The sequence below is a fragment of the Gnatocerus cornutus genome, chromosome 7 (genome assembly GCF_029298725.1).
Source record: "Gnatocerus cornutus isolate USDA-ARS CGAHR chromosome 7, icGnaCorn1.1, whole genome shotgun sequence".
In the NCBI taxonomy this organism is placed as follows: Eukaryota; Metazoa; Arthropoda; class Insecta; order Coleoptera; family Tenebrionidae; genus Gnatocerus; species Gnatocerus cornutus.
The window spans coordinates 11,457,473-11,481,360 of record NC_142239.1 but is presented as its reverse complement, the minus strand read 5'-3'; the positions used below and the strand labels follow the sequence as shown (position 1 = coordinate 11,481,360).

The following is a 23,888-nucleotide window of genomic DNA, read 5'->3' as shown; positions in this document are numbered from 1 at the left end:
TTGGGGAGTTTTTCTATTATTCCTGATAAACAAAACATCACTACAGTGACAGTTAAACTACATTTTAATAAAAATAGTTGTGTAAATAAGGTAAATATCCACTAAGTATAATATATCCGGTGAGAGATTGGGAGATTTTGACAGTTGACATATAGGTTGGCAGCAAATTATGCTAGAAAATACACAAAAAACACTAAATTCCTACGCGAAATGGGTTGACAGGATTGACAGTAAGTGTGCTTATTTTGTTATTTTAAATTTCGCCCGTATGGTATCCTTTTAATCGATTAGATTTAGTGACTTTTCTGTCACAGTGTTGTCAGGTCTAGGGATTTTCCCCGAATCTAGAAATTTTTGTAGTACTGAAGGAGAAAGAGGATTTTTTTGACGAATTTAGGGAATTCTAGTGTTTAAATATTTGTATTCCTTCCGTATTCTTTGGTTTTATTGAAAATACTGCATTCATCTATCCGTCATTTGTCGAGAGATAAGTTAGATACCTGTAATGAACACATGTCAATTTTGTTTAATAGGTGGCTCTATGAGCCACTGTCAAGTAAGGTCACTAGATCAAATTGTCTGTTTTATAAGGTACCGCTGTTAGTGACAAAATGAAAGACAACGATATCTTCTGTCTATCTCTACATGCGCACTAAATTTTGTGTTGTTTGTGTGGACACATTGCTTTATGAACTGTCAATTCTTGTCAAATATCGTTTGTAATAAAATGGTTTGAATGTGCGATTTCTCAACACGAATCGTTATGCTGTATTTGTTTCCTCCGCCGTAAGTAAATACTATTTGACGTTTTATGTACGACGACTTTCCACTAATTTCAGAAAACTCCAAATAGAAGGTAGATGGAAGCCCTATCGAAGCCGACAATTATTGTGACATTGGTTAAGCAGTACGTATTGGGGGAATACTAAAGTTGGTTTTTGTATATGAACCCTTGAGTACTTCTTATAAGGTTATGGAATTTTGTACCTGTTAGTTTACGAATTCTGTGAACTAAATTTAAATAATGTTCCCCCAATTTGTCTTCAATCGCTTTTGTGTTTCAATAGCCCCAATACCAACATGAACTTCTTGCATTCAGGCGAATAACTCGTTCATCTTATTGTTAATATGAGTTGAAAATCAAATCTATGGACAAGAAAATGGAAGAAGGAAGGCCACTCACATGTGGTACATCACAAAACCTGCGTTATGGACAGAAATATTATTTCAAATGCCTAAAACACAAGCAATGATATTGTAAAGTGTAAGTATATCAGCCTCAACGGTAAACGTTCCCAAATGTGTTGTAGGACCAACTGACTGCTATCCTTAATGTAACAGCGGGGCCTCATAAACTAGCAGGTGGACAAGACACAGTCATTGCACTCATCACTTGAACAGTGCAGATACACAGTCTCATAAGGAAGACACACCATCGCTTTCAACATCAGCGGCAGAAGATGGTTGGTTTGAAGCCACTGCTACCTCCTCATAATGAATGTGAAAACTGAAAATGCAATGGGACATGAAATATACATAAGATATGCAAAACTGGTTCTATAGTTTAATGTGGCGTACGAAGGTCCTTAAACGCATTCAAATGGTCTCCTGTAGTGTTAAAAATAGATGTAATTTTGTATTTCAGGGTGATTTAAGTAAATAATTTTAACATAACCTTAATATTTGTTCTTGATATTCATTCATTTTGTTGCAGTTGTTTTGCATAAACTCATTCAAGATCTTAAACATGTCTACTTCTTCAAACTTGTAAATTCTTTCTTCTTAATAGCCCCTTTAAAATATCTCATGTACTTCATTTTGTTGTAATTAATTCCAGCCACCCTCATTCACATATGTTCAATTAGTCACATCTCATAACTCTCCTTTAAGACGGAGTGGGGGTGCGACTATTCCGACCACGCATTTTTCTTAGATTTTAGATTTAGTTCTTAAGAGGTACTGATCCGGACTCCAACCCGGAATGTAAATATTAGCAAAAAACCACAATTTAAGGAATCTCGCTTTTTCACTAGTTAATCCCCGTACAGAGAAACACAACGGCACACAACAATTTTCTGCTCATGTATTTGCTACTTCCATTTGTGCAATGCTTTCTCTCAGTTACTTTAACATCTCATCATTGTTACTACATCGTCGGGAGAAGCTACAATATAATAAGTGCTAATAGCATATTCTAATTAGGGCGTTACTGCATACAAGTCGAATCGTTGAAGATTAGAAAAGACAGTGCTTGAAGTCCGAGACCGTTTCTGAGTGTTGCACCTCCTTAACGTGCTAAAATGGAATCGGTTCTAATGTCGGTTCGCTCACCTCTTACGTATTCACATAGTCTTGTTGGAACCAATTTTCTTTTTGTACCCACGGTTTATTTAAGTGTATTTTAAACAAATAAATTTAAGATAACCTTACATTTTGTCAATGACAAATTTTACGTCAACAATTTTATGACAATTCCCTAGAATCTTGCGTCTCGTTCTAACCCATTGCTTTATGGACTATGTATGTCTCTCTTGAATTGCGCACTGAAAACTAATGGCGGTACCTTATAAAAACAGACACTTTGATCTAGTGACCTTACTGTCAAGTTTTTGTAGTGATTGCAAAATATACAGAGACGGTCAATAATAGAAACTTAATAATTATTAACCTACAAGGGTAATTTGTGCCTACAATGTAAAGGTGTTTTAAAGATTGTAAACGCATTTAAAAGCAGAAGAAAATAAGCAAACCACTGCATAAGTAGTAGCCTACAACTGTAATGTCATAATTTTCATTTGTTTTTTAATGTCGTCGCTAAGCCTACGAAATTATCATTATGCCTACTTTGGAACCGGATCTACACAGCTCAATTTTTGAAAAAATGTGGTCCAAGACTTTATTACCACTTTACCACTTTATTTTGGTCGCCATGTAATAATGAAAAACATCAATTAGAAAGAAAAACCTGCAAATCTGCAATTGGTGACAATTTGACAAATATGATAGTACTTCTTTGACTTTCCCCGGTTGAAATTTACTGAACGACCCATCACAGAGCCGCATTTTAAATTTCGCGTCTACAAAAAATTCATTGCTGAAAAAATAAGGTTTATCTGCCTGATAAGCGAAGGTTTGAAACAAATCTGGGAAATGAAGTAATTTGACGTATGGAATTCATGGCGTCTAGGGATTTTCGAGAGATATTTTATTATTAATTTTGATCTGGCAGCACTGTTCTGTCATTTAATTTCTCACTGTACGAACTATACCTACTGCAAATATTGCTTTGTAAATTAGGTTTTTGGGCAATAGTACCAACCCTGCCATCTTAAAATACTCCAGATAATGCAGTCAGAAACACAAAAATTTTGACATTATTGTCATTGTCAATATTGACGTATAACAGAAGGGTATAGTATATCCGGTGAGAGATTGGGAGATTTCGACAGTTGACATACAGGTTGGCAGAAAATTATGCTACAAAATACACTAAAAACACTAAATTCCTACGCGAAATGGGTTGACAGGGTTGTCAGTAACTGGGGTTATTTTCTTATTTTGAATTTCGCGCGTTTGGTACACTTTTTATTGCGTAGATTTAGTGACTTTTTTGTCATTCAAACTCTCACTGTACGAACTATACCCGTTCATTTTGCCCGTAACTGTACTGTAATTCATGCCAAATAAAAAATGTATTGTTGGTTGCCTACATCGCACCAACAAATCGATAACCAAAACTGTTCAAGAATCGTTTTTATCAACTGCTCCATTCCGTCCTTTAGATTTTAGTAAACGCCTCATTATTTCAAAGTCCAAAAGGTAAAAAGTCCTGATAAAAATTCTGCACGTAGAGGAGAAGCCTTTTGCTTGAAAAAATGGTAGAAAAAGCGGACACTACCTTAGTAAAAACCCCAAATAAGATTCGTAGCAAAATCTATTTATCTACGAACTCGCTTTTCCTGCAAAACCTCTCGTAAAACAGAAAAATCAAACAATTTCTTTGCTCTCCTCTCCCCTACATGCTGTCAACAACGATAAACAACGACGATAAAGCAAAATGTGCTGCGTGTAATCACTGCTCCGCGACTCTTCTCCAGTGCAAGACCTCTGAAATTTGTTTAAAGTGCCCCAAAATGGAAGAAATCGACGGGAACGCCATCCTCGCCCAAGCCCTAAAAGAACAGGTAAAAATAACCAAATTTTCCCGAAACGTCACCTTGACAAGTCGGTTTCTGTAACAACTACCCGAAACCTCCACCAGATGGATATATGGCGCTAAATTTAAATTTCCAGGGCATTGAGTATGTCTTCGGCATCTGTGGTTTCCCCGTCATCGAGCTCAGTATGGCTCTCCAAACCGCAGGGATCCACTACATCGGAATGCGAAATGAACAAGCAGCTTGTTACGCCGCGCAAGCTATTGGTTACCTCACGGGAATCCCCGGAGGTGTTCTTGTAGTTTCCGGGCCCGGACTTTTACACGTTTTCGGGGGTTTAGGCAACGCTCAAATTAACTGTTGGCCTGTTTTGGTTATTGGTGGTTCGTGCCCGCAAGATCATGAAGGGATTGGAGGATTCCAAGAATGCAATCAGGTTTGCACCACCCACTCACTCATTTATCTGTGACTTTTCATTGGTTGGTAGGTGGAGTTGGCTCGTCCTTATTGTAAATACTCTGCCCGCCCACCAAGTCTTTCGCTCATCCCCCAGCATGTTGAGAAAGCGGTGAGATTAGCGAGGTATGGTCGGCCTGGTGCTGCGTATTTGGATTTCCCAGGGAATTTACTCCAAGCTCGTACCACTGTTGATCAAATTCCTAAACAGTACGTCACTCCGGACGTACCGGTGATTTACCCGGAGCCACGTAGAATTGAAGAAGCGGTGGAGGTGTTGGCGAGAGCGCAACGCCCATTGGTGATTGTGGGAAAAGGGGCGGCGTATGCCCGTGCCGAGAAGGAGGTGCGTGAGTTGATCGACATCACTGGTTTGCCGGTTTTGGCCACGCCTATGGGAAAAGGCGTGGTTGATGATAACTCCCCCCATTCTATACAACCGGCGAGATCTTTGGCGTTACAACGCGCCGATGTTGTTTTATTGTTAGGAGCTAGATTAAACTGGATTTTGCACTTTGGCCGTCCTCCTCGCTACAGCCCTGATGTTAAAGTCATCCAAATTGATATCAACGCGGAGGAGTTACACAACAGCGTCCAATCAGCTGTGGCGATTCAATCAGATCTTAAGCCCGCCGTTCAACAATTGGTGGATGCAGTGAAGAGGCGTGGTTACGTCTTCAATAAGCGTTCTGATTGGTGGGTGGATCTTGACAAGAAGATCACAGACAACAAAAAGAAAGTTGAAGAAATGTCACTTGATTTGAGTGAGCCGTTGAATTACTACGCAGTTTTTCACCATTTACAGAAAGCTTTGCCTCAAAATCCCATTATAGTGAGTGAAGGTGCCAATACCATGGACATTGGACGGGCAATGCTCATGAATTCGCTACCAAGGCACCGACTCGATGCTGGTACCTTCGGTACCATGGGCGTGGGTTTGGGTTTCGCCATTGCTGCTGCTTTGTACTGCAGACATTACCAACCAGAGAAAAGAGTTGTTTGCGTTGAAGGAGACTCAGCTTTTGGGTTCTCTGGTATGGAGATGGAGACCATGGTCAGGTACAAACTCCCAGTGGTCATGGTTGTTATTAACAATTCGGGGATTTACGGGGGTTTACCAGAAGATGTCTACAAAGATTTACAAGACAGTGGAGAAGTCACGAAAGTGTAAGTTGGGTCTTCAGTGAGGTTTTTTAATAATGGTCGGTTTTAGGACACCTCCAACGACACTTTTTACTAGTACGAGGTACGAGAACATGATGAATTTGTTCGGAAGGAAGGGGTACCATTGCACTACCATCCCGCAGCTTCAAGAGGCTGTCAAAGAGGCACTGAAAGTCACGGATGGCCCCAGCATCATCAATGTGATCATCAGTCCCACAGCTGACAGAAAACCGCAGACTTTTGCATGGCTGACAGAGTCGAAATTGTAATTTTTATGGTGTTATTGTTGGTTAAGGTGTTGATAAAACGTTTCAAAAGTAAAAAAGACTGTTTCTTCAATCAAAGACATGACTTGAAATTTTATTGCCATCTGGAAATGAAGTTTTTTTGAACACATGATATCTAAAGAAAAGTCAATCTTTAAATCATATATTCATAAACATGTTTCTTCATGTCAAAATTATTCAAATATTCAACAATTGCGTTGTAAAGGAATTGAACTTCGACCTGCAAAAGATTATTATAAAAAAAATTACAGCGATCTAACTTACCGGCTGAATTTTAAATCTGTCGCTTCTTGCGAAAGCTCTTAAAAATCCGTAAACATCGACTTCTTTTTCTTGTTCATACTTCTCTAGTGTGTTAAACAAGACGGTGGTTAAAACACTCGCGTTATTTTCAGCACTACAACAATTTTTAACGTAAATGTGACATTTTGACAATACATCGTGAGTTCATTTAAATTTTTCGTTGGTTTATTTTGACGTCATGGATAACTCGAGGGGAAATTTATTGGGACACTTACTGTGAGACGACCAAAATTTTTTCATCCTCTTTGACTCTTCTGCGTAAGTGTTGTAAAAGACACAAAATATTGGTAATAGACCCAGGAATCAGTTCTTTCGCATTCCAATCTAAAAGTTCATAAACCCAAATTTTCTTCTCTTTTATCACGTTGTTCTTTTTACTGAGATACTTCTTCACCAGCAACTGAGTCGAAGAACAACACAGAGAAATCTGTTTAACTTCCACTTCTTCGACGACGAGAATAGTTTCATTGTAGCGCAACTCAAGAGGCCACAACTGAAATCTCAAGTTTTACAACTAAACAAAACGAATCAATTACCAACTTGTCTTTTAGTTGGGTTCAAAATTAAAACAAACTCAATGTTCTCCGTTAAGATTTCCTCCCAGAAAGCCAACATCCCCTTTTTCCCAGGAGGTGATTGGAGCAGAAACTGGGGATTTTTACGATAATTACTAATCACGTTGGTCACATCTCTTGTACTTTTTTTCTGTGGTTTTGTCAGCAAAACATATTCGTGCAAACTCAAGCGGTCCAAAAACTCAACTTCTTCGGAGCAGTCAGTGGCTAAAATCACATCCATGGTTCGCTTGAAAGGGTTCTGTTCTGCGAGGAAGAACTCCAAGATGGTGAGATGAGCCACAATGAAGTATCCCTACATAACGACTTAACTTAAGTAAGTTTTCTCGCGGAACTTACAAACTCATCGATAATCAGTGGTCTTTGCTGCCGGAGGTTCTTCAGTGTCTTTACAAAGTCCATGGTTCCTTCGGCTTCCGCAGCTTTGAGCACAATGTCACAGAGGATTAACATCCCGCTTCGGTTCGATCCAAAACTGGAGGAAAAAACTGAGCGATTGTAAAAAAAACTGAAGAGTTACCCGGAGTGGACGACAATAGGCAAAGACGTTTCAAGTTTGCGGAGTTTTTGTAACACCGCTAACATTTCTTCGGATTGGGGGCGTCTGTTTTGGTACCACCTCGCTTGGAGATGGCGCAGTTGCCGAACCGCACCTTGGTACGAAATTTCAAAAGTTCTGAAGATGTAATGTTGGCACAACTCCTCCGCGGTCATCGTGACGGTAAGATTACCAAACTGTGCAATGGTGTTCAAACCATGAGACCAGTACTCGGCACAGTTGCGCTGAAGAAGTCTCTCTAAGCCAAAGAATGGACATGGTAAAACGTACCGTTCCATCAGTTTCAACAAAGTCGGTCGTCATCACCACAACTTCGATTTTCTCCGTCCAAATCATCCTCCAGAAGTCCAAGACTGTGTTAAATTTCGGTCCTTGACAAGCAATGTAGGTTTTAGCGTGATGGTACCCCTGAAACGACTGTTTTGGTTGGGGGAAAAACAAGAGAAAACTTACATCAATGTAGCTCGCGTTGATGTAGTCACCACTACTCACTCCTTCGAGATCTTCCAAAACAACTCTGGTGGAGTCATCTAGAAGAAGAACTGGTCATTTGTGACTCTTGGTTACGTACCATACATGGAATGTGAACTTGGTCTTTATTCTTGTTGATGTTCTCTTCTTTGGAAGCCTCTGTACAACTCTTGGTCTTGTCCACGAGCGATTCAAGAAAGAGTTGCTTCAGTTGGTTTAGCTTGTTGGCATCGTGAAGACTACACATGTAATCTTCGAGTTCTTCAGTGTTGATGTCGGTACGAGGGACTTGCGGTAAGAGATAGATTTCTTCATTGAGAAGCAACTGTGGCTCTTTACAAAGTGAACAAGAAGAAATAATTTTATGGCGTAAATATCCCACAAGAACAAGAAATAGAAGAAAACAGATGATGGAGACTGGGAGTATAAAAGAGGCGGCACTATCAGTTTCGACAGTCTGAGTAACGGAACTGTCTTTAGGGAAGAAACTCCTCCACTTTCCGTTCTCAACAATTAGGGCCGCTTTGGAAGAATTGGCAGAATTTTCTCCCCAGACCGTGACCACGAAATTTTTCCCTCCAACTGGAATCTAAGAAAACGGTACTTTGCCTTTTACGTTCGGTTTTTACCTTCTGTTGGTACTGTTCTCCACTTATCTTCACTTTGGTGGTGGTCTTACCGGTACCATCCTCCACTTCCACAACAAACCTCTCTAGAAGACCGTAAGTGTACAGAGGGTACGCCCACCTTACCACAGCCTCGTTGCTTTCGGAAAAAAGACTAAGATTGAGGTGCCGAGGAGGATCTGACTGTCTTTGATTCGTGGTAAAACCATAAATGACCGGTGTACTCCAATCGGAAACATTCATATTCTTTGCTTTAATCTAGAAGAACAAATCAGAAGAGTTTTCGGGGGTGTTAAAACCAACCTCTAGGTGGTAAAACGTGTGGGGGGTAAGATCCCTCAACTCTGCACAGACGTAGTCCTTCCAGATCGCACAAGCAAACGTGGAGTTAGAAGAGCGTCTTTCTTCTTCTGTACCTTGATAGGTGATGGTGTACTGTTCCACGATTCCAGTGGGTGGATATGGTTGCTTCCACCGCAACCAGAAGGTGTCGTTGGTACTACTAAACACCGACACGTCTTGGACAGGATGAGGAGCTAAAACCAAAGTTTTGTCTACTGAAGGTAAGAAAGACAGTCGTACCGGAAGGTGGCGAAATCGATTGGTAAGTCTGCTCTTCTCCGTTCTGAGCGACCACCTCAATGTCGTACCTACTGAAAGGTACAACCTCCACTTTGCTCGTACTTTTGCTCTTGGACACCTCTACAGTGGTACTCGTGCTCTTATTACCACACCACTCTTCGTGACAACGTAAATTGACCAAATATGTTGAATTAAAAGGAGCAAATTCAAACGCCAAATTAACTCTTTTGAGTGATAGAAGTACTTCTTCAGGCATGTCTGCAGTTTCCACAGCTTCTCCAGAGCAGTTTAACGTTTCGTGGCCATTGTTACATGGGTTTTCGCAAAAGCTACCATGATAGCCCCACGCGCAACCACAATGAGTTTCCGAACAGATTTTGTATTCCTGGCACAAAGGGGCGGAATCCCCAAAAATGGTACTGCAGTTGATGGTGCAGTTCCTTCCCAAGACTCCGGGGGTTTCACACCGGATGTCACCACCGGAAGGAGTGTTTTCAAGGGTGGTACAACGGTACTCTGAAGACTTAACAGTCTGGGTGAAAGTCTCTGAAATTGGTTTGTTACAAAATGGGGAGAAACGGTGAGGGTAGTACCGGTTTCCGGTTTACAGAGGTGGATTTTGTCGATGGCCCAATAACCGGTGGCCTTTGTGGTTCGGCGGCGGAAATAGAGTCTTCCAGTTCCGTTGTACGAGTCGGTTTTGATACTGATTCTTCTCCAGGATCTCACTGTACCACCGTTGAATCCTTTGACTTTTGTTGATATGAGTGCAGTACCTGTCTGCAGAAACACAAACAAGTATGAATCTGTATCTACGGAGACGAACATGGAGATGCAAAGATGGGAAGACGTCGTCAGGTTTGTTAGCTCCAAATCGCTGACGTCTCTGGTGGCTTTAGTGGAGTACCTAAAAGAATCTAAGAAAGACGAATGAGAAGAAGTTGATGCTCAACTCACAGTCGTGTATCTTGTACAACTTCCCTTCTTTTATCTTTAAGAAACCCGGGCGATGCTGTAGAGTTAGCACAGTGTTATTCCCACCGGAAGAAATCTCCATGATTCTATTACCATCAGCAAGGAAATGTGCCCACTCGCATATCATGTTGTTACTTCTTTCCCGATGGAACGTTCCCACCGTCATCTCACTAATAAGCACCAAATGTTTCCTGGAACAAACGGAGAAAGAAGTTGCTGTCTTCGGATTCAATGAGATGTGGCCATCGGAACTTCTTTGGAAGTCTTCCCAGCGGATATCCACCACGGGGTAGAAGGAGTGTTCGGTGGTGTTACCAACGTTCCAGTCATCATTGATCCAGTGGTTTAGTACCTGCAGTGGTCTTTTGATCCCAAAGCTCTCGTTTTCTGTTTTTACTGGTAGGAGATCCAGAGCTGAGTACACAGAGTCTTCAGTTAACACGCACGTTATGGAATTGTCTTTTGTTAAGGTGATGACCTCTGTTGAGACCAATGGCAAGGTTAAAAGAAACAATATTAACATTTTTAACTAGGTGAGTACGTAGATTGAATGAGTTTTATCGATTTTTATCGTATTGCAACTAGATAAAATGAGATTAAAAGTTTTTAGAAACAAACAAAAGATTGAATCATTGAGGACACGTGAAGTAAACAGGAATCTACATAGAATCTAGAAAATGAACGAAAAATCTTGCATTTCTTTTATGAAACATTCAGAGACTCTTAATAAAACTCGAAAAACCGTCAAATTTTTATTCGCAAATTGACCACTAGTCAGTGATCGCATTCCAGGGCTGCACCGTCGCTTGTCCGAACAACATAAAAATGACGCCCCCGAAAGTGGACACGCAACCACCAAGCGAGAAGATGATGGCGGCTGCTTTAAGACTCATATGCTAGAAGTAACGAAATCACCACCACTCAACTAAGAGTCATTCTTACATAAGCATCATTAATGTAGCCAGTTATGGGGGGCACCACCAGTCCTGTCGTCATAGCGAAGAGATTCATCATACCAAAAACAGTCCCTGCAAAGTTCGGTGCCAAATCTTGAGGTACAACGAGATGACTGGTGACCACAGCCCCATTGAACGCTTGATTCAAGATTAAGAGAGTCACGACGATTGCGTACTTGCATCCTGCGGGGTACACGAGGAACATGCAAGCTGCAGGGACGAAATGAGCTGGAAACTGGTGTTAATACGAGGTGTTACAAGAGGAGAGTTACAGAAGATGATGAAGAATCTCCGGTTGTTTGTTCTTGTCATGACTTCTTTGGTTAACATGTAGTCGCTGACCGTGCCGAAGATTGAGCTGAAAATGAGTCTTCCGAGGTAAGGGAGGGCGGCTAGGCCCGCGGACGCTTTCAGATTGAAACCAAGAGTCTCAGCTAAGTACTTGGGGGCGTAGGAGATCATGAGGTTTAACCCCCACAGACTTCCAAACTGGGCGATGGTCATAATCCAGAATGGTCCTGATGTTAGAATCTTGACGTATGGTGGAACTTTCTACAAGAACCGTCGAAGACTCTTCAGATGGAGACGCTTTTAATTTACCTTCTTGGTTGAAACGTCTCTTCCTTGAGCGTTTTTGATGTACTTCTTTTCTTTCTCTGTAATCCACGGGTGTTTCTCTGGACTATCTGTGACGATGAGTGCGAAAGACGTGCAAAACGCAACCATCACTATGACTAAGGAGTAGAATCCCCATGGCCACCCCCAACGCGATGTTGTCCAACCCACCAAGTTGAAAGTGATGACCGTCCCCAAGGTGTTACCCATCATAGCTGCTAGAAACTTACCTTTTTCTTTCGGGGGTGCCCATTTCGCGACCAGGACGTTAACAGCAGGGTACCCCACCCCCTAAATTAACAATCATGTTTTTTCCCCATTAAACAACTTACCCCCAAGAATCCGATCAAGAATCTGTTCACACACATCCCTATAACACCCCCATATGTTGCCGACACCGGCGACAACCCCGTGATGATCATTGCCAACAAACTACTCCATAGTATGACATGCCATGGGCCAAACATCTCCGACAAGAACCCCCCGGGTAATACAGTCGTGATGTACCCCCAGAAGTACGCCGCCAGGATCCACCCCACTTCGTTTTCATTCCAGTTGAACTTTTCTTCAGTCTGCGCAAAGTGGGTTTTGGGAGATGGAAGAATTTTTAATGTTTATTTACGACAGTGGTGTTTTTAGGGGCGGCTTTTGGTTGGTCTTTCAGACACGCAGGGGTGAAGTTCTTGGATTTTCGTTCCACCATCTCGATGATGCTGACGGACATGTTCGATCGCAGCATGTAGTTGGTGAAGGTGGTGAAAAAGATCATTACTCCGATCCATAGGCGAATTGGCGGTTTTTCTGAAGAAAGGACTCTGGACAACTGGAGGAATGGTAAAAGGAAACTTACTCATTTTAAAACAGTTTTAGAACTGTCGTAACGTCAACATGAGTTGTTATAGTTATTCAGTGGAGGTAAAATAAAAGCAAGTGTTTTTTTTTTTTGTATTTTGACTAGTACAGCCTCGCCTCCAACGCCAATATTTTCCGATGGGGGCTTCCAATGGGGAGGTTGTTCAACAAAGTGAAGAAGTGGCTCGTTTTCTGGACGTTAAATCTGTCAATGAGGTGTTTCCGGCAGGCATCTCTTGCCAGCTCCACCAAAAGTGGCACTAATGGTAAAGTTTCAGCTCTTGTAATCAACTTGGGGACGTTGAGTTTGTAACAGAGCTTCTTAATTTTCGGACGGGCAAAGAAACTCATTAATTTCCCTAATGCGTTGATGGAGTAGTCGTGCGGATCGTCCAGAAAACTGTCCAAATCAAAGTGCACGTCGTGGATGACACGGGGTAAAATATCGCAATTGCTGGGTCTAATTTCCATAAATAACAACGTTTTGAAGAGTTGGCAGTAACCGTAGAATTTGTACACAACTTCTAGGTCTTTTTCCCAAACGTAGATCCCGTGGGACAAAAAATAGTAAATCAAGTCAGTTGTTACTTGGGTGGGGTGTCCAAACTCCTCGAGTTGTTCAATCAAAGATTCAATCTTCAGTTTGGTGATAAACTGTCGCGTGTCTTCCGCACAAGGACTGTCCATCAACATCTCGAAATTCCCGAAGCAGTCCTCTGGGAAATCGTACCACAAAACCGGGAAATTCATACAAAACCTGACGACATCCCTAAATTTATCTATAACAACCTTAAGGAACTCCGGCTCGAGCCTGAGGAAGAAAATCGGCGATAGAAACACGTTTTTGAGGAAAACTATCTCAGACACGTACTCACTAATATGGAAAACTAAACTAGAGCGAGTTTCCAACAACTCAAAGAGAACTTCATTGGACATTTCGTATTTAAAATCCGAATCAAACGTGTAAAATAAGAGGTTTTCTTGGGCCACGATAATATCGCGGTCGTACATCACAGCTAGATCAAACGGCAAGCTTCCGTTGTTATCACAAATCGTCGGGTCAGCCCCGTAATAAATCATCAAACCTACCCCTTCCACGACTCCTTTGGGGTGGATTTTCGTGTGGAATAACATGTGGAAGGGGGTGCATCCATCGGTGTTTTGCACGTTCACATCTGCGCCTTTTTCGATTAAAATCCGCGCGGTTTGGACGAAATGCCGCTCCAGAGCTAAGTGCAAATATGTGTTTTTGTTGGGACAAACTCGATCAACTTTCGTTAGTTTTTCCACCAAGCTCAGCGAGAACTGTTCTTCGAGAAACTGATAAGTTAGGGCTATCATCAATGGGGTGTCGCCTTCACAGTTAGGGGTTTCAAGATCAAAATGGTTTAGTGATAACAGGAATTGAAGGACTTCAAACCTGAAAATTGGGGTTGTCATTGAGAATGGTTTCAAAACGGTGTTACTTGTGGTGGCACAGCGCGAGGAGGACCAGACTGTTGTTTTCCCGATCTATGCTGCTCAAGGGGGCTCTTTTAAGGGTTTCAAGGTCATTGTGGATGATGGCTTTTCGAACCTAAAACGTGGAAGTTGAGTTAGATGGGATTTTACCGTTTGATATAACCTCAGACGACATCATGGGGGCCCACAATCCAAAAAAAAAATTTGAGGTTAGATCTGGGTCACTACCGCTACCAACTGTGACAGGTTAACACGAAAGTTACTTCTTTCTTTTGAATAAAAGCGCCGGGAAAATTCACACGAGTTTTATTTACAACAATTTACATAAATTTGCTACAATTACAACAATTGGGGTCGGATATAATAACATTCTTGATTAGTCCTCGTCGAGTATCAAAACTCGCGGCTTCAACAACGCCACTCTCTGGTACTTTTCGCTCGCATATTTCTTCTGGATTGATTGTTGTTCCTTGAAAGGCGAACTCTGGAACGTCTTCTGTTGCTTCTCCACCACTGGACTCAACTGTTTGAGGCTGTAGCCCGAAGTCTCTTGCATTTTTTCGGTCCAAACTTGCGGTTTTGATAAAGTGTGGCGCGCTAAAAGGAGCGACGCCGCCGCCAATTTCGAGGGGAAGTACCGCAGGTAGTCTTTGCCTTCCAGGAGCACCAACTCGCTAAAATACTGAAAAAAAAGTTACCAATAGTCTCCAATTGGTGTTAATCTTACCATAGCAAGATACTTGGTCTTCTTATCCACTGAATGCTTAACACACAAGTGTTGGAGGAAATCGAAAGTTGTGGGCGCGTTCATTTTGAACTCGAGGATTTTAAGCATAAGTTGTTCCATTTTAAGGAATTGTCGGACTGTGAAGGCGTCACCAGTTAAGTAGGACCATTCTTTGGTGTCTGGAGGGTAGATGTCTTCGACTTTGCCGGCGATCATCATGGCTGTGGCCCCCACAAGTTGGAGTTTTTCGCGTATCTGCAAAAAACAATCAAAAAAGAGAAAACAAGTTGAAACTTCTTACCACAGAAATGTTGTTAAGAAACCTGTCCAAGTAGTTTACTGTTAAATGTATCGTGTTTCCGTTCATTTTATACTCGCTTGCAACGGTTGCGAGCCAATCCACTAAAATACTCCTCATTTCCCAAGTCAAATGCGTTTGCTTCGACATGTAGCCGGGGTGCGCCAACATGCTCTTCTCCAGATGACACATGTAGCTCCATATTTCCTCCTCGTACTCTCTGGTTTCTGTAGATTGGAAGCGCAGCAGAGTTCTTTGCGTAAACACCGATTTCAGCTTGAAGACGTCCTGGTAGATTGCGGTACTTTTCTGCGCCCACAAAACGCTCATAAACTCTTCGCAAAACAAATTGAACTTACCATTTCTTTCTTCTCTGGTTTCACTTCTTTTTTCTGCTTCTGTTCACCCAAACACTGAAGAGGAGCCCTATTTGCTACTCTTTGTTCTGGTAAACATTTCGTCACATTTTGAACACCTTTCGGTCTCATATTTTCAATTTGAGCTGACTCTTTGCGGTTGTGAAACCTCGACATTGCTGCAGGTAACGTGAACACGGTGGAAGACGAGAAGAAAAGGAATTTTAAAAGATAAATGTCGGGTTTTATGGCAGTTTTTTGGCGGGTGTAAAATTCAAAAAAAGGCGACTAGACGCAGGACGCATCTTAGTTTAAAAACTAGCGGAAATATTAAAGGCACTAAATGAATGTTATTACGACCTTACAAACAGGCTTAAAAATAATTTTTTAACAAAAAAAGGTGTTTTAGTTAATAAAAAATTACAATGAGAGAGTGTCCGAGGGATAGCCTTTATGTCCAACTCTAGTGGAATTTGAATTTGATTTAAATGCACAGGACACTATCGCTATTAAAAAATTTGTACTTTTTATGTAACGTTAGGAGTTGCACACAAATAAAACAGAGATTAATAAAAACAAACAAAATTTTTGACGAGTCTCTTATTTTTGTTGGATTTATTTCTGATTGCGTCCTCCCTTCAGCGTCCACCATCTTGCCCAACTCAACTGTCACCTGTCAAGCTTAAACGAAGATGTTTGTGGTGATTTTCTCCCGAAAATAATGAAATATCCTAGAAAAACAACGTTCGAACGCTATTAATGTGTTTTTTAGTGTTTATTGTGCGTTTATTTAAGTCAAGAGGCAACTGTGAGTATTTATTTTCGTTGATTTTTCACCAAACCTCATTGACTGGTATTGCAGCCGAATCGGTTCTTTAAAGCCTCGCAATGTCTGTCCACTACAAATTCAAATCAGCATTAGAGTACGACACTGTCACGTTCGATGGTCTCCACATTTCAGTCAAGGATTTGAAGAATTCAATAGTTCAACAGAAGCGAATTGGGAAGAACACGGATTTTGACCTCCAAGTGACCAACGCGCAAACGAAAGAAGGTACGATTTTCCTAGAGTTGTGAAAACTGATTTAATTCTCTTGTTGTAGTTTATGAAGATGAGAATGTGTTGATCCCGAAAAACACGTCACTTTTGATTGCTCGAATCCCAAACGCGGCCCAGACAAAGTCAAAACAGTGGGAGGGCTATGGGGGCGACGCCACGCCACCTACAAAGCTCGACGAAGGGGGGCCCATCGCCAAAGCGGTGGATTTGTCGAGTTTGGACGCTCCTGAGGACGATAAAATCAAGGCTATGATGTCACAGTCCACTCAAGATTATGATCCCAGCAAGTAAGAATTTTAATTTTTCCAACTCTGTTTTTAATCATTTTATTGTTAGTTATATGAAGATTCGCGGTGCCAACCAAATGGGGGCTGTCCCTCCTAATTACCGGTGCTACAAGTGCCACCAGACTGGCCATTGGATCAAGGATTGCCCCCTTAGCAAAGGCCCAGAGCCTATAGAAATCAAGAAGAGCACCGGTATTCCTCTCAGTTTCATGGTTCCTGTTGAAGGCCCCCAAGTTCAGGGGGCTATGATGACTCCCAATGGCTCCTACGCCGTTCCTGTTCTCGATCACCAAACGTACACCCAAAAACAAGCACCCCAAGCTCCAGTTCAAGAGCTCAAACCTGAAATTCCTGAAGATTTACTTTGTTCTATTTGCTCGGATTTGTTGACTGATGCTGTCATGATTCCTTGTTGCGGTAATTCTTTCTGCGACGAGTGTATTCGCAGTTTTTTACTCGAGAGCGAGGAGCACGAGTGTCCTGATTGTCACGAGAAGGATATTTCTCCGGCGACGTTGATCCCCAATCGATTTTTGAGGAATTCGGTTTCCACCTTTAAAAACACGACTGGATATGTGAAGAAACCGGCGTACAGGCAGAGGAGGGAGGAAGTCGTCGAAATTAGAGCGAAAGATGCGGTGGCGCCGCTCCCTATGGAACCGGTGAGGGTGGAAATTGAAGAAAAAACGGTTATTAGCGAGGCGGATTCGACGGAACACGCTAAAACGGAAGAGAAAGTGGTAAGAATTCAGGGATTTTTGATTAGATCTGACCCAGTTTGATTTAGGAGGAAGATATCAAGAGTTCTCCCAAGACTGAGTCGGAAAATATTCCCGAGGGACCTCCTGGAGTATCTCCTGCAGAGTCCCCGAAAACTCAATCTATATCGAAAAGGGTGAATTCCAGCCGCGAGCCCAGGGAGCGTTCTGGATCGTCCCGTCAGCACAAGCACCGGTCACGAGACGAGTCGCCGCGACGCCATCATCGCACCCACCGGAGTTCTCCTTATCGCGATTCCAGGTACTTTTCCTTCACCTTTATTAGTTCAGTTTGTAATTTTTCTGTTTTTAGTCGCACTGAAGAGAGGGCGGGGACTCCAACGGTTGATGAGCCGGGCGTGTCTGCCAATGCGAATTACCCTCCGCCTGACGTGCGTCCGTACAATGCTCCACCAATGATGGGTATGGTACCGCCCATGCAAGGCCCGCCTCCTAATATGCCGCCGAGCTACGCCAATCCCCCCGCTCAGATGGGAGGATATCCACCAACCAACGGACCGCCTCCTCCCAACTTTCGTTTGCCTCCACCCGGAGCTCCGCCTTATATGCCGCCAGGAGCGTATCAGGTGCCTCCACGCCCGATGTTCGATGCTAGCAGACCTCCCATGGCGGGGCCTCCACCCATGTACAACCCACCATATCAAGGGTCGCGGTCTCATCACAGAGATTATAGTATGAGTGATCGAAGGATGAGAGGCCGAACTCCTTCAGGGTGTGTATCATGTTTTTTTCGCGTTTTTTTAGAGATCCATGATTGGTTCAAATTATTTTTTGCACGTTTTCCTAATGTTTATCTCTAATAGGAGAACTTACAGAGTCATCGATGACCCTCTTGCGGCTTTCAATCGCATGTTGCGTGAAAAAGACGAGCGCGAGCGGCGTGCCAAACGTCAGAGACGCAGTTACAGTCGGAGTCGCAGTCGCAGCAGAAGTTACAGTCGATCGCCGCGTCGCTTACGTAGTCGATCTCCCCGAAGACGCCAAAGCAGAAGTCGATCTCGATCGTTCTCGATCAGTAGGTAAGTTCCAAAGCGCAAAAAACTCCCAACAGCCCCCCTGAACACGAATCAAACGTCAGCAAGCGTCCAATTTGTATTGCTTCTTATAGGTCGCGCTCGAGATCGTTCTCGGGCAGTTTGAGGGGTTCCCCGTTTAGGGACTTCTCCCCCAGACACTCGCCCCCGAGACGAAGGGGACCTTCGCGCTACAGGTCGCCCATTCGATCGCCACCAAGGTCAGTTGAAGATGACTTTTCGTCGGTTATTTTTAGTTTTGAAAGTGTGAAACTCGTCAGAATTTGTTCCGTACTATCCTTTTTCCACGCATGCGTATCAAAGTTGCCCCCTTTCAGTAGTTTTGCGTTTCATCGTTGTGTTGCTCGGTATAACTCTTCGTTTGTTTCAGACACCGCTTCAAGGACACCCATCAGTTCCGCGATCGCGACTACGATCACGATCGCGATCGTGATTACGTTCGGGACGATCGCGCCTTCAGCCGAGACCGCGATCACCGAAATCGTGATGATCGCGAAGGTCGCGATCGAGATCGTGACTACGCCTACTACGATAACTACGACGATCGCACGAGGGGGAAAGGAGGATGGGGGCACAGAGGACCACCTCCCACTCAATCGGACGCCTATTACCAACCAGAGATGCAACATCAGTACGCCCCGCCTCCAAACAGGTATTGTGATCTATGTGAACGATATTTTAAGGCAACGAACGCGAAAGGCGAGGAACTGCTTCACCGGTTCCGAGTCTTGCGTAATTTGGTTATTATTAAGACGTTTTGGGGTTGTTGTGTATTTATTTTCGGTCAAATGGGAAATTTGCGTGCTGACTTTGAAACATGGAAGTTTCCCATCGGGCGATCAATTAAGAGTGTTAAGTTTCTGGAGCGATGGATAAGTTTAAGATGTTTCCGGTTACAGTGGTGGGGGTAAAAAAAACGACTGTGTAGTGTAGAAAACAATGTAAGCGAGTGATCGTCACTAACTTGGGGACTTTAAAGTTAAAATCTCTAAAAAGTAGTCAAGTTTGTGATAATCACCCCTAAATTAAACAAAACAATGTACTGTCGTGCGATTTAGAATGCAGACTTACAGTTGGCGCCCAATATTTTTTACTCCCAACTGTACTCAATGTCATTTAGCACGTGGAAACTTGTTCTTGATCGCACGTCATCTTGTTCTTGGTTCCTACTGTATATTTAGTTTATTTTCCAAGGCTGTGAACATGTGAGACTGTATTTTTGTACCGCTGCTTAATTTTCCCCGATTACTTAACCCCGGGCAAAATTAAGTCACTTTGTATCAAAAAAATGTACCCAAAAACAAATAAACCATCTCAGAAAAACACTGTTTATTTCTCACGGACTCAAACGTTTCACTCTGTTCAAGTGTGTTTTAGGTCGCCCCGCCGCCGCCGCCGCCCCTGAAGAAACTGAGTTGTTTAAGTCAGTTGAATTTAACTATTTTTGGAGGTATTTTGGCGTGTTTTAACTTCTTTGTTTCTGTGTGTTTTAGGTATCCACCGCGAGAATATCCGGCGTATGGGGCGAAGGAGGCTCATGGGGTTCCACCGGGGATTATGGCGCCGCGACGCTATGACGACGTCGCGCCTCCTGGCGTCGAGGAACCTCCAGTTCCAGGACTGGAAAACACGCGTTTTGAAGAGCGGTTTGATAGATTCCCGAGTCCGGCAAGAGAACAGAAACGCGAAGAGCCCAAAAACAAAGAGAAGAAGAAGCATGAGAAGAGTCGCTCCCCGGAAAGGAAGAAGAGTCCGGAGAGGAAGTCAAAGTCCAAAGAAGAGAGCCCGGATAAACACAAACGGAAAAAGCGAGAGACTTCAGTGGACCGAGATAAGAAACTCGCGTCGGACGAAGAGAAAGCCAAGAAGAGCAAAGACCGGAAGAAGAAGAAAGAAAAGAAAGATTCGGACAAGAAGAAACGGAAAGACAAGAAGGAGAAGCACAAAGAAAAGAAACATAAAGAAGAAAAAGAAGAAGTGAAGGAGGAGGAGAAAGAAGCGACTCCTGAAGTGCCCCAAGAACAAAAACAGGACTTGTACGACGATGTCTTGTCCGAGGGCGTCGATACGAACGTCATGGAGAGTTACGTCAAACCAAACAAAGAAGCGAGCGTCGAAAAAGAACAAGAAAAAATCGAGGAAGAAGTCGAGACACAAAAGGACGAAGATTCAGAGAAAGATATCTTGGAATTACACACCACTGATATGGATTTGAAGAGCGAACTCGATGTTAAAAACGAGATGCTCGCTCACTTACCGGAAAAATCCAAATGGGAAGTCGAGGACGAAACCACACCGTCGCATTCGAGTCCACGCGAAGGAAGAAACGAGCAGAAGGCAGACAAAACCGGAAAAGTCACCAATGAGGTATTTACTCTCACCATTTCTTCATTCTTTCCCTAAACAGTTTGTTTGTAGGTGTTGAAACGCGCCGAGAACGCCATCTTCGCGAAGGCCATCAACGCCATCCGCCCCATCGAAATCAAGAAGATCAGCACTGATCGGGCGAAGCTCTACTCCGGCGAGAAAGAGGAAGAAAAAGACGAAGAAGTCGAGATTAAGAGTGTCTTGGAGGAGAAACCCTCCGAACGCAAGAAAGTTGAAGCACCTAGTCAACCCCCTCGACTGTCCGTAAAAGAGCGCTTGGGGATAAAAATCGACGACATCGATCGAATCGTTAAAGTCGATAGAAACAAGTCGAGGAGCGTCTCGCCGTTTACTCGGCGTGTCCACGAAACCAACAGGAATTACGGGATTGGGGAGCGGCGCGTGGAGGTGGTGGACCGGAGGCGGCGCGAGCGGTCGCGTCACCGCGAACGAAGCAACAGGCGCGATTTCCGGAGGGATGATTTTCCTCGACGGGACAGACGTGATCGTAATGATGGACGGAGGAGGGATGAAAAGAGGCGGGAGAGGTCGAAGTCGCGGCCGCATCACGAAGAGAAGAAGAAGAGGTCGAGGTCGAAGAGTGATAGTGAGGAGAGGAAGGATAAACGGAGGAAGAAGGAGAAGAAGGTGAAGAAGGAAAAGACGAAGAAGCATAAAGAGGAGGACGAGGAGAAGAAGGAGGAGGAGAAAGTCGACGAGCTGAAGGTGAAAGTTGTGACTGAGAAGAGGAAACCGACGATTGATGAGGCGAACTTTGAGCCGGATTACGATCTAGAGAGCGAGTCGGAGAAGGAGGAGAAGCGGGAGAAGAAGAGTGAGGAGAAGAAGACGAGTTCGAGTTCGGAGTCGTCGGAAACGAGCTCTGATGACGATAAGAAGAAGAAGAAACATAAGAAACACAGGAAGAAGAGGAGTCGGAAGGAGTCGAGCTCTAGCAGTTCAGAGTCAGAGTCGGAGTCGTCGGACGACGACAAAGAACGAAAGAAGAAGAAACACAAAAAGAAGCAGAAGAAGAGGAAGAAGTCCAAACATAAGTAAAGTTTCTCCGTATAATTAAATTAAGTTTATTTTGTATATAGTCGGTTCTTTTTCCACTGGATGTGATTACGTTTTTTAAGTTCTGTAAAGTAACTTACTGAGAATAAACAGATAATTTCAAACTTCCTTTATTTTCCTTTCATTAACCGCCGGCTTGTCAAACAAGCGACCAATCATTTAAGAACGAAGTCGCTCAAGTGTGACCGTTATGATATGTCCAACGCTTCGTTGCGCAAGCCCCTGAAGCGACGTCGCGACGCTCTGCACCTGTAGCTTTAGTGGTGCGCCAACGTTCCAGTGGTGTGGACGTGTGCGACCTATCATGGACGCGCTCGCTTTTTTCATCGTTTTTACCATCGCTCTGGAAGGAAGCGCTCGCATCGGCGCCGGTAAGTTGCCTACATCATTTTTTCCACGTTTAAACAAAGAGTTGTTTCCGATGCAACACAATCGAATTTTAATTAAGTTTCCTCTTATTTACGGTGCATAAAAATGCGAGTTCACTTCAAGTTAATACTGAGTTAATTAAAACTGTTTATATCGGGCTAATTAAAGTGCTGAAAGTTGGGGAAATTGGCGAATATCACACTTAGGACGTGTGGGGATAATGGAAATGAGGGAATTGTGTCATAGTTTGGGGTGAAATTTGGTGGAGGCGCCGGGATAAATTCGAGCTCGCATCCAATTAAAAATTCCCGGAAAGTTAAATAAAACTCTCAGGTTAATTCAATTGCTTTTGTTGCAAAAGCAATTTTACAATTTTTCAGTGGGTGGAAATACTTGTATGAAAATTCTTCCCTTTTGTTAATAATTACATTCCGAGCACACACTCGAATTCCTTGTCTTTTTCGATCGCGAATATTATTTCAGAAAATATTTGCAGTAATTATCGCCCTGACAGCGAACATGTAAAAAATCGCTTCACTCGGTCATGCATATTTATGCCCACGTCTAAAAAATCGTCACTTAATGCGCTCGCACAACAAATTCCGCCTCAATGTGGCGTTAGTTTCGCGATATTCCCAACTTTTCTGAAGTTTTGAGTAATTAGGAAAGTTTGTCTGACACTTTGGTTTTAATGCGTTCATATAACACGGAATGTCAACAAAAAGCATATCGGGAATTAATTTCCACGTAACTTTTTGTCGTTTTTCCGAGATGAGACCTTTTCTAGGGAAAAAATTTCTCCTTTTAATTTCTTTTGCAAACTTTTACATGTCGCCGATGTTTGATCATCGATTTGGTCGCAATTACTTTTGTTCGAATGCGCACTTTATAACAAAATTTGTTCGTTTTGGAGAGCTTCCACACGCTTAAACCTTTCAAGTCGACGCTTTACAGATGCTTTCAATCAATCAGCAATCTGCACAAGTCGGAACAAATGGATTTTTGATATTATGGGGCCGTGGGGAATGTCACGTTCAATTGGAGGCGCACTGTTCCACTTTTTGTCTTTGGGGGTTTTAGGAAAATCAATCAAAGCGTTTAATGAATAACAGAAATACTCGAGTTTTAGGACGGGCTGGGTTTGAAAGCACATATTTCTTTTGATGCACATAACAGTGTTCGCAAATTCCTTGGCATCGATCAAGACCCTGCTGACAGTGATTTAGGAACATGCCAGCTTTTCAAACAGTTTAATGTTCGGGAACGAGAAAATTTACCTAAATATCTCGCTTTATGGAGGTAGAATCGATGAGGAAATTACGGAAAGCCTCGCACTTTTTATGTTTGGCGCTTGGATATTTGAATTATCGCCTGTAATTTTTAGCGGGGCTCAACAATGGACAATTGCTTTCCAAATTGTTAATTCAAATTTTCTCGAAAGCATAAATTGTGCGCACCGTTTCATGGTGATCTTTTACCCAAAAACGCCAAAAGG

General features: G+C 42.8%; 7 protein-coding genes and 2 long non-coding RNA genes across 12 annotated transcripts in view; 4 read left to right on the top strand and 5 right to left on the bottom strand.

Annotated features, from left to right (window-relative positions):
• Positions 1–225: 225 nt before the first annotated feature.
• On the top strand, positions 226–1,680 carry LOC148170986 (uncharacterized). The gene is made up of 3 exons (XR_015770380.1): positions 226–786; positions 840–1,264; positions 1,311–1,680. It is a non-coding gene; the product is annotated as an uncharacterized LOC148170986 (long non-coding RNA).
• On the bottom strand, positions 1,417–1,750 carry LOC148170985 (uncharacterized). The gene is made up of 2 exons (XR_015770379.1): positions 1,676–1,750; positions 1,417–1,507 (listed from the first exon to the last, which is right to left on the bottom strand). It is a non-coding gene; the product is annotated as an uncharacterized LOC148170985 (long non-coding RNA).
• A 2,029-nt stretch (positions 1,751–3,779) lies between these two features.
• On the top strand, positions 3,780–6,096 carry Hacl (2-hydroxyacyl-CoA lyase). Its single transcript, XM_088040565.1, has 4 exons — positions 3,780–4,184; positions 4,294–4,593; positions 4,645–5,780; positions 5,827–6,096. Exons 1-4 carry the CDS (start codon positions 4,020–4,022, stop codon positions 6,044–6,046), a joined length of 1,821 nt encoding a protein of 606 aa, XP_087896691.1. The 5' UTR covers positions 3,780–4,019; the 3' UTR covers positions 6,047–6,096.
• An 11-nt stretch (positions 6,097–6,107) lies between these two features.
• Positions 6,108–10,754, bottom strand: LOC148170983 (receptor-type tyrosine-protein phosphatase C-like). The gene is made up of 14 exons (XM_088040564.1): positions 10,138–10,754; positions 9,774–10,097; positions 9,181–9,726; positions 8,902–9,134; positions 8,602–8,856; positions 8,078–8,561; positions 7,955–8,031; positions 7,772–7,909; positions 7,463–7,725; positions 7,282–7,417; positions 6,908–7,237; positions 6,583–6,860; positions 6,329–6,461; positions 6,108–6,284 (listed from the first exon to the last, which is right to left on the bottom strand). The coding sequence occupies exons 1-14, from the start codon at positions 10,676–10,678 to the stop codon at positions 6,198–6,200; spliced, it is 3,825 nt and encodes a 1,274-aa protein (XP_087896690.1). The 5' UTR covers positions 10,679–10,754; the 3' UTR covers positions 6,108–6,197.
• Positions 10,755–10,925: 171 nt separating this feature from the next.
• Positions 10,926–12,664, bottom strand: LOC148170982 (sialin-like). Its single transcript, XM_088040568.1, has 7 exons — positions 12,577–12,664; positions 12,349–12,527; positions 12,059–12,298; positions 11,712–12,017; positions 11,384–11,663; positions 11,098–11,339; positions 10,926–11,051 (listed from the first exon to the last, which is right to left on the bottom strand). The coding sequence occupies exons 1-7, from the start codon at positions 12,578–12,580 to the stop codon at positions 10,926–10,928; spliced, it is 1,377 nt and encodes a 458-aa protein (XP_087896694.1). The 5' UTR covers positions 12,581–12,664.
• LOC148170981 (uncharacterized) lies at positions 12,577–14,292 on the bottom strand. 2 transcript variants are annotated; one of them, XM_088040567.1, is made up of 4 exons: positions 14,203–14,292; positions 14,045–14,154; positions 13,450–13,998; positions 12,577–13,389 (listed from the first exon to the last, which is right to left on the bottom strand). In XM_088040567.1, exons 1-4 carry the CDS (start codon positions 14,215–14,217, stop codon positions 12,681–12,683), a joined length of 1,383 nt encoding a protein of 460 aa, XP_087896693.1. In that variant the 5' UTR covers positions 14,218–14,292; the 3' UTR covers positions 12,577–12,680. The 2 variants fall into 2 exon arrangements, with proteins under 2 accessions (XP_087896693.1, XP_087896692.1); XM_088040566.1 differs by having other exon boundaries at positions 12,577–13,998.
• Positions 14,293–14,398: 106 nt separating this feature from the next.
• On the bottom strand, positions 14,399–15,597 carry LOC148170980 (cyclin-A1-like). Its single transcript, XM_088041793.1, has 4 exons — positions 15,424–15,597; positions 15,068–15,373; positions 14,767–15,021; positions 14,399–14,721 (listed from the first exon to the last, which is right to left on the bottom strand). The coding sequence occupies exons 1-4, from the start codon at positions 15,595–15,597 to the stop codon at positions 14,416–14,418; spliced, it is 1,041 nt and encodes a 346-aa protein (XP_087897919.1). The 3' UTR covers positions 14,399–14,415.
• Positions 15,598–16,066: 469 nt separating this feature from the next.
• Positions 16,067–22,128, top strand: snama (something that sticks like glue). Of its 3 annotated transcripts, none has more exons than XM_088040978.1 (11): positions 16,067–16,228; positions 16,283–16,474; positions 16,524–16,767; positions 16,817–17,504; positions 17,555–17,787; positions 17,839–18,258; positions 18,362–18,565; positions 18,655–18,780; positions 18,951–19,232; positions 20,074–20,947; positions 20,999–22,128. In XM_088040978.1, exons 2-11 carry the CDS (start codon positions 16,309–16,311, stop codon positions 22,004–22,006), a joined length of 4,245 nt encoding a protein of 1,414 aa, XP_087897104.1. In that variant the 5' UTR covers positions 16,067–16,228; positions 16,283–16,308; the 3' UTR covers positions 22,007–22,128. The 3 variants fall into 3 exon arrangements, with proteins under 3 accessions (XP_087897104.1, XP_087897103.1, XP_087897105.1); XM_088040977.1 differs by having other exon boundaries at positions 16,817–17,507; XM_088040979.1 differs by lacking the exon at positions 18,655–18,780 and having other exon boundaries at positions 16,817–17,507.
• Positions 22,129–22,289: 161 nt separating this feature from the next.
• Positions 22,290–23,888, top strand: part of LOC148170976 (kielin/chordin-like protein) — a 58,406-nt gene continuing 56,807 nt past the window's right edge. Inside the window, exon 1 of the mRNA XM_088041037.1 lies at positions 22,290–22,395. Coding sequence (XP_087897163.1) covers positions 22,329–22,395 — 67 coding nt within the window. The 5' untranslated portion in view covers positions 22,290–22,328. The remainder of the gene's footprint in view (positions 22,396–23,888) is intronic.